The 8,559-nt window shown below is 61.9% G+C and overlaps 1 protein-coding gene across 2 annotated transcripts; it reads right to left on the bottom strand.

Annotated features, from left to right (window-relative positions):
- Positions 1-861: 861 nt before the first annotated feature.
- Positions 862-8,097, bottom strand: SPIB (Spi-B transcription factor). 2 transcript variants are annotated; one of them, XM_044751843.2, is made up of 6 exons: positions 7,970-8,097; positions 6,952-6,979; positions 5,341-5,413; positions 4,844-5,058; positions 4,325-4,475; positions 862-3,096 (listed from the first exon to the last, which is right to left on the bottom strand). In XM_044751843.2, exons 1-6 carry the CDS (start codon positions 7,990-7,992, stop codon positions 2,798-2,800), a joined length of 789 nt encoding a protein of 262 aa, XP_044607778.2. In that variant the 5' UTR covers positions 7,993-8,097; the 3' UTR covers positions 862-2,797. The 2 variants fall into 2 exon arrangements, with proteins under 2 accessions (XP_044607778.2, XP_070354994.1); XM_070498893.1 differs by having other exon boundaries at positions 899-3,096; positions 4,325-4,454; positions 7,970-8,039.
- Positions 8,098-8,559: the final 462 nt, after the last annotated feature.

Raw genomic sequence — 8,559 nt, 5'->3', positions numbered from 1 at the left:
GCGGCGGTTCCCGGAGCGGGCGCGGCGGGCACCAGACGCGGGGGAGGGGCGGGTGCCCCCCGCGGGGGCGGGCCGGGAGGCCGGGAAGGCCCTGGAGGGCTGCCCGGACGTTGGCGCCCTTCCCGGCAGGGGGACCTGTGGCTTTCTGAATGGGGGTGGTGGAGGCTGGACGCCGGGTCGAGGAGGCGAAGGAGGTAGGGGGAGGGGATGGGGGCGGAGAGGGTCTTGCGGACACCAGGTGATGTGGGGAGGAGGGCGGGGAAGCGCTCAGGGGGCTTGGGGTGACGGCGAAGACGGTGTTGGGGGAGGGAGTAATGAAGGGTGAAGGAGCCGGTGGTAGGGAAGACAAGTCCCTCCGGGTTTTCTTCCTTCCCAGCTCCCCCCTCCGCCTTTTCCAAAAGCCCCTTAGAGCCGGAAACTGTCCCGCCTCCAGGGGGCGCCAAGCCAACCCGGAGGCAGCCTCCGCGTGACGTCACGGGTTGCCAGGCAGACTGCCGCGCCGCTCCGGGAGCCCAGCGAAGCGGTGGACCCGCAGCTCCCGGGAGGGCGGAGCTGCCACCTGGGGCCTCGCGCCCCGCCCCGCCAGCCCGAGGGCTGGATCCAGAGAGAGGGGCACAGAGACCCCGACCGACAGCTAGGGAAGCAGCGAGAGGAGGGGGCAGAACTCCAGTCGTCAGGAAGAGAGGGAGACACACAGTGAACCGAACCACCAGAGCCTGGATCTCAAGCCCTCACCGCGGCCTTCAAGGCTCAGGCCGATCTGGCTCTGACTGTCTCCTCCTTCGCCGTCGCAGCGTCTCTGACGGCCTGGCGGACGGCAGCACTTGCAGTCCCTGACAGAGGCTCCTAGGAAGTCTGTCTGCCTTGATTTGTTTCTTTAGTTTATTTTATTCCACACTTGGGGTGACGATGGTAGTTTTTGCAAAAGGCACCTTATTTGCAAGAGGAGGCCCTGGGGGGACATTCTGTCCCCCACACGCCCCTCCCACGCCGCCCCCGTCCAGGGGGGCGCTGTCCTCTTGAGAGCAGGTCCCAGCCTGGGCTCCGCTACCAGCCGCTGGGCGCTCCCAGGAGGACCTCCTCCCTCTGTGGGTCCTCGCGCTCCTTCCGCACGCTCCTCGCGGCCGTCAGTGGGTGGTGGGTGGGTTTCAGAGGATGTGTCAAAGGCCTGCTCTGCCCGGCAGGGCTGCAAGGGACTTTTGCCATCTTCCTCCTCCTCCTCTCCCCTTTCATGGAAGGGACAAACTGAGGCCCAGGAGCAGGAAGTCTTTCACCCCAGATCCCCCAGCCACCCAGGCTCAGGGACCTGGGACTCCGGTCTCGCAGCCCACAGCCGCGGACGCCCCAGGGGGGTTTCCGATCCCAGCTCCCACGGTTCATCCAGGCTTCACCTCCGGCTCGGTTCACACCAGGGGTCAAAACACAAATGGGTGGGGCCCAACGGGCGACTGAGCGAAGCCACTGGGGTGTGACAGCCAGGGGTGATGGCAGGGCCCCGGGCAGACTGGAGAACACAGGTCCCATTAGGAGGGGGCGCCACCCTGCTCCAGCCCCTCCACACCGCCAAGCTGGCCCACCGTTGCTGGACTGTGCCAAGTTTTAAGTGGAGGAGTATGCAAAACCGCCTTATTTTGAAATGTCAGCTAATTCGTATCCCCCGTCCAAAAAAAAAAAACGCCAAAAAAAAAAAAAAAAAAACCACACACACTAAACCCACCACAGCAAACTAAACACCACCAGGGAGCTGATCTGCCCCGCGGGGCCGGCGGAGGGTGTCACCAGTTTGAGGCCTCTGGTTAGAAATGACATGGGAGGGCTGCCAGGATCATGCAGAAATCGGTTGACTGGCCAGACTGATCCCCAGCACGGCCCTCCGAGGGCACCCAGAAGAAGGGACCCCTTGAGAACTCAAGGCTGCTGGTGGGGTCCCCAAAGAGGCATTTCAGATGAGGACGGGGGTGGGGGGGGCGCTCAGATGCGATGGGAGGATCCCAGACAGACGAGGGTGTCCCAGAGGTGACCCAGACACGACAAGGTTCACTGAGGTCCCCCCCAGACTTGACAACGGTGACTTCAGACGTGACGAAAGGATCCCGGAGGGGCCCCACATGTGACTGGAGAATTCCAGACACAGAAAAGTTCCAGAGAACTAGGGGAATCTCAAAGATGACAAAAGCACTTGGGGGGACAGAGAGGACACAAGAGTCACAGCTGGCCGGGCACGGAGATCTGAGACGTGATAAGGAATTCGCAGAGGGCCAAGACATGACTAGGAGATCCCAGATCTGACTTGAGGGACCCAGACATGAGAAGGGGATCCCAGAGAGACCCGGGCCAGGGCTCCGGGTCGCTGGCAGGGCGCACCTCCTGGTGTGACGATCTGCGGGCTCACTGTCCCCCAGATGAGATTGAGGGGGTCTTAGACACACAAGGGATCTCAGAGAGGTCCCCGGCCTGGTTGGGGGATCTCAGACATCATAAGGGGATCCCAGAGGCGTTCTTGGGATGCTGGAAGCACTACCCCGCCCCCCTCCACACAGACACATAGCAGAGTCGTCTACAGGTCCTAGGACCCGAGACATGAGGATCCCGGGGCTCCTGGACATGACAAGGGAATCCCAGAGGGGCCCCAGACAAGATCGGGGCCCGGGGGGGTCCCAGAGGGGCCCGGAGCAGTGTTTAGAGATGACGGCAGCCCTGCTCCCCCCGCAGCGTGGGGATGCACGGGTCCTCTGACCTAGGGTGTGGGGACGCCAACGTGACACAGCCGTGGAGCCCCGGAGAGCGCCCCCCGGGCTCAGGCGCGGTGCGGGGCGGACAGCAGATCACTGTTGAACTGGTAGGTGAGCTTGCGCTTGACCTTGCGGATCTCGCCGGTCTTGGCGTAGTTGCGCAGGGCGCGCGCCAGCTTCTGGTAGGTCATGCGCTTGCGGTTGCCCTTCTGCTGGCCCCAGCGGCGCGCCAGCAGCTCCTTGTGCTTCGAGGAGAACTGGAAGACCCCGGCGCCCGGCTCCACCCACCACACGCACTCGCGCATGTCCCCGCGCGTCAGCAGCCCCAGCAGGAACTGGTACAGGCGCAGCTTCTTGCGGGCCCCTGCGGGGTGGGGAGGGGGTCTTAGGGGAGGCGTCCTTCGGGTCCGCACCCACCCCGCCCCGGCCCCCGCCAAGCCGCAGCCTCCCCATCGGGATAATTTGGGTGAGGGAGGCGGCTGTGAGATACACCCGCATGGCTCTGTCTGTGCGCCGTCCCTCCCATTCGGGGCAAGTGGCTCCTGGCCCCGAGGCTGTGTCACCAGAACCCCCATCCCCCCTTCCCTGCTTGATTTGCCAGGATTTGCGTCTGGCCTGTGCCCTGCTGGGTGGCCAGCCCGTGGTAACCCATATTTCTCGAGCCCGTGAGTGAATCTGTGAAATGGGACGCCAATGCTCTCTCGAAGGCTTATAAAAAAGCTGACTGGTGGCATGAGATCTGGAGGGGGTCTTAATTGGCTGGCCGATTTCTCTAGCTCCGGGTCTCCTAGCCTTTCAGCCCCAGAGGGGCTGGGATCCGGGGAGAGGCCAGGGGCTCTGACTCCTGGGCTCCTCCAAGCAGCAAGAGCCCCACAGAGCTTGGGGGTGGGGGTGGGTTCCCAGCAGGGCACTGGATACAAGAACCCGGCCTCTGCCATTTCCCAGCTGTGTGAGCTTGGGGTGGTGACTTAACCGCTCTGAGCTGGTGTCTCCTCAGCTATCAATGAGGCTAAGGTGTGTGTGTGTGTTTGACTTTCACCCACCTTTGTGACGGACTAGGGGCCAGGCATTGGGCTGGGCACTTTACAATTACATTTAATTTTCCTCGTAACCCCACGATTTGGGGATGATGGTGAGGACGCCCATTTTACAGATGGGAAATCGAGGCCCATGTGGGGAAAGTAACTAATAATCCCAACTTTCTAGGGGCCACACATAATGGATGTCGGGCACGTGGGCAGAAGCAGGGGTGAAATAGATGTGAGTTGATATTAGGATTATTTTGTCGCTGTTGTGTCCATAATTCTGGTAAAGACTTACTGAGCATCGCGGCAAGCACTGCTGTTTCATTTATATGTATTATCCCACTTAATCCTCCCAACCAGCCACCAGTAATAGACATCCACATTGCACAGATAGGAAACCAAGGCACAGAGAGGTAGAGCCACTTGCCCAAGGTCACACAGCCAGTAGACGGCAGACCTGCCAACCACCCTCAGTGCTGGAGTGCTTGGGAGGCCATGATTCCTTTAGCCCCCTCCCTCCATCTCCAGTTGGCGTCGCCCCCCCCCCCCCAACTTGCTCCCACATACCTGCCTCGGATCCCCTCCCCTCGGAGCCAGCCATGAGGGCCTCATCCGACTCGCTGTCTGAGACCTCCAGAGTGGGACTGTCCAGCAGGAGATCCTCCTCCTCCGACAGCACGGGGCTGGGGTACAGGGGCTGCGCCAGGGGGCCGAGGGTCTGTGGAAGGTTGGGGTCACCTGCAGTCCGGGGCCCCCTGTTCTCCCTCGCTCAGCTCTCATCCCTCAGCTTCCTCCTCCCCGGCCCCGCCTATGGCCCTCCCCGCTGTTTACAGCCTGCACTCTGGCCTCGGTTCAGATCTGCGTGGCCAGGGGACCCCCAGGCCACCTCCGGGAAAGCCTGCCCAAAACAGTAACAGCTGTCTGTGCGGCCCCTGGCTCGCTCTGTGCCTCTGTGGCTGGTTCGTGCAGAGGAACAACAGGGTGCTTAACCTCCGGGGCTGGGCAGAGGGATGAACAGTCAATGGGTACACAGCCTGGCACCTAGTGGGTGTCACTCAAATGACGGGATGGAAAATGTCCCCTCACCTGGCTGGGGAAGTCTTCCGTGGGGTACGCCCGGAAGTCGGGCCCCGGGGCCTCCAGGCTGGGGGCCAGGTCGAGGCTCCCCGCAGGGCTGTAGGCTGAGGGTCCGTAACAGAGCTGGACACCCTGGGGGTGGCTGAAGGTGGCCACGGCCGGGTCATAGGCTTCAAAGGAGGCGGCCGGGACAGCTGGGGCCTCAGTCCAGCCCCACAGGGAGTCTGGGGGAAGGGCACTGAGTCAGAAGCCGGGAGGTCTGGCCTCGGCCCCCTCCCACTGGAAGCCCCCGGCACAGAGGGGCCATTGTGGGCTGTGCAAATCTCTGACCCAAGGATTTGCATGGGCGAGCAGGGTGGGTGGGAGAGGAAAGGGAGGCGGCCTGGAGGCCCGGGCTCACTTGGTCCTGCTCTGCTAGCTGACGGCCTCCCCTGGGCCTCAGCTCTCCCATCTGTGAAATGGGCCGAAGGGGCAGGTGGGGAGGGGGCTGGGCAGGCGTCACTCACCAGGAGCCCCCTCCGAGTCTGGGTAGCCAGGGTGCTTGCAGCTGTCCAGGTCGTAGAAGACTCCATCTGGGTACTGATGGGGGTGGGGGAGACGGAGGAGTGATCCCAGGCTGCGGGGAGCCCCCCACCCCCACCCTGGACCCGCCGGGGGACTCCCACAGGGACGGGGAGAGGGAGGGAAAGAGAGAGACACAGGAACTAAAAGAGAGAGAGAAGGAGACAGAGACGCAGAGAGACAGAGTGAGAGAGAGAGACTAGGCATCAGAGACAGGGGCAAAGAGAGAGACAGAGAGATACAGAGAGAGGAGACGGACGCACAGCAGAAACACACGCCCACGCACACAGAGAATGAGAGACACAGGCAGAGACGCATAGAAACAGAGACCCAGGGGCTCAGAGAGCGACACAGCAGCCGGGTCCCTCTAAGAGGTGGGCTCTCAGGAAGCCCAGCTCCTCGCCAGGACCCAGTCGGCAGGTCGTTGCACCTGGGACGGCGTGGAAGGGGGTGGGGTGAAGGGTGGGGGTGTGTTTACAGAGGCAAAGTCTCATGCTTCCTTTGTCCACCTCCATATCACTTCGATTCGTCTCAAGAATCACGGGTTGTTTAGCAATTAAAGTCTCATAAAGTCTCAAGCTGGATATACATCATCCTGATGACCCGCCATCTCATTCCTGGGTATTCATGGGTACTCATTCATGGGTATGAAAATATGTGTCCACACAATAGCCTGGTGCCAGGATAATCAGAGCAGCTGAATTCGTAGCCCCGTGGCGCCCATGCACAGGAGAACGGACACATTAGCAGTGGCCTGGTCCTGCGAGGGAGTACTAGACAGCAAGGAAAAAGGAGCGATGCCCAGCACACAGCTAACCTTGAGGGAAGGAAGCCAGACCCCAAAAGGGACACCTTGCCAGATGGCTTTATGTAAAGTTCAGAACATGGTGGAAAATATCAGAGGCAGGTATTGATCGGGAAGGGAGGTGAGGGAATCTTCCAGAGGGCCGGAAATGTTCTATATCTTGGCCTGGTTAGTGGTTACCCAGATGTGTGCATAATGTAAAACCTCACTGAGCTGCATACAAGATTTGTCACTTTCCCGGCTTGTGAGTTTCCCTCAGTTTTTCAAAAAAGCGAAAGTCTTCAAGTTGGAGGCGGCGGGGGATGCGCTGAGGGAGGGGCGCCTGGAGGAGGTTTCCTCCAAGGTTGTGAGCGGGTTTTACTTCCCGGACGGGGCTGTGGGTTTATGAGCGGTGGGTCTGTGTGTCTGAAGTCTGACAGACTCGACTTTTGAAAAGACAAAGCCAAGATGAGAAGAGAAGAAGGAAGTCGATTTGCTGAATGTGGGATGGACAGAGGGAGAGACACAAAGTTGACGACAGGAGGGCACCCCCCTCCCCCATGCAAGGATGTGGACCCAGAGCCTGAGAGAGGGAAGGACATCTGTGATGGAGATGGGGGTGGGGGGGAAGGAGGGGTGGAGGGTGGCGCTGGGAGATCCGGAGAAAGACAAAGTGACAGGAAGGAGCAGAAGGGGAAACTGAGGCAGGGAGGTCCCGGTGGGCTGCGTGGGTCCCCAACACCCCTCCCTGGCCCCCAGGGCCCCAACTCACCAGACAGCTGTAGTGTGGCCCTTCGAGCCTGGAGGGGGAGAGATGCAGGGGCATGTCAGGGGGGCCTTCAGCCACCTGAGTCTCCAAGTGGTTGGGGTGCGGACGGTGGGGGGATGGGGGGAAGCGCCTGCAGCTGTGACCACTGAGGCTCACTGCTGTGTGTCCCTGTGTGAGACCAGCCCCACCACAGTCCCCCCACTCCCCCACCGGGACAGGAAGCAGGGGGCAGGGGCCAGGCAAATGTCCCCCCTCCCCTGGGATTTGCATAGACTGAGGCTGTGGGGGGGCAGGGAAAGTGAGGGAGAGAAAGTCCCTGAAGAGGAGGTGTGGGCGCCAGCGGGCGGGTGGGGGCGGGGGAGGGGGCCCCCCATTATCAAGTTGGTGCAATGGGTCCACCTTGGACCAGAGGAGAGAGATGGAGAGACACCTAGGCAAAGATGGGAAAACACAGAAGAGACTCGGCCGAGGGGGAGAGAGGCGAGGAGGGAAGGGAGAAAGTGTGGAGAGAGATGTTCGCGCAGCCCCAGAGAGGGAGAGAGCGGGTGGAGGAGCGACGGGGAGACAGAAGGAGAGAGAAGGCTGGAGGACAGAGAGAATAGGAAAAGAGACAGAGGGAGCAAGAGGCAGAGAGCAGAGACCCCGAAACCTAAAGAGTCGGGGCAAGAGGCAGACACAGGCAGCGAGCGGGAGATGGAGCGAGACCCAGCAGGAGATGGGGAGACGGAGACCAAGCTGGAGGGCCCCCGGGGAGAGGCGTCGGCAGGAGGGAGGGAAACCAGTGTCCCAGGAAAGATCTTTGGGGTCCAGGGGAGACAGAGATGGGATGGAAGAAAGAATACGAGGTGAGAGACGAGAAAAGAGCGACCCCAAAGGGGTGAGAGACAGTGTGGACCCCCTAGCTTCCCACACACCTGCACCCCCCCCCCCCCGCGTGGGGCAGGGACCACCACCCCTGGGGGAGGCGGCTGGGGCAGCGTGGGGGGGGGGTCCAGGTGCAGGTTCAGGGGCCCCCACTCACTGTGCGGCCTCCAGGGCGAGCATGGTTGTCCTGGGCTGGGTGTGCTGCTGCTGCAGCCACCACCCCTATTTATACCTTGGCCCAGCCCCCTGGGGGGGGCAGGGGTGCCGCTGGCCTGAGCTCAGCCCTCCTCGAAAATCCCCTCAGGGAGGGGGTTAGGGGAGGGGGCTGGATTGCACAATCTCTTGGTCACGTGGTGGGGAGGGCGGGCCTGGGGGCCTTCTGGATTTGGGGATCCCCACGGTCGGAGGTGGGGGGCTGACCCTGAGGTGTAGGGATTCTGGGAGAGGAGCTGGATTGGGGGTGCCCTGGAAAAGTAAAGGAGGGGTCAGGGGCTCCTGTGACCAGTGACAGGGGGTCAATAAACAGGGGCAGGGTCTGGGCCCCGGAGCCGGAGGGGAGCAGGTTGCGGGGGGCTGGGGAGCCTGCTGGGTGACACCGACAGCAGACGCAGCACCCATGTTGTCAGAAGGCAAGGTGGGGGTGCCCAGGCTCTCGTCAGTGGATGTGGACTGGGGGGGTCCCCGAGGAAAACCCAGGCCCGCAGCCAGTGAGGACCCCGAGGTGGAAACATCGTGGGTGTGCGACAC

This window comes from Equus asinus, chromosome 26 (assembly GCF_041296235.1).
Source record: "Equus asinus isolate D_3611 breed Donkey chromosome 26, EquAss-T2T_v2, whole genome shotgun sequence".
In the NCBI taxonomy this organism is placed as follows: domain Eukaryota; kingdom Metazoa; phylum Chordata; class Mammalia; order Perissodactyla; family Equidae; genus Equus; species Equus asinus.
Note: the sequence above shows the minus strand (reverse complement) of the source record. Positions and strands in the feature narration are given on the sequence as shown.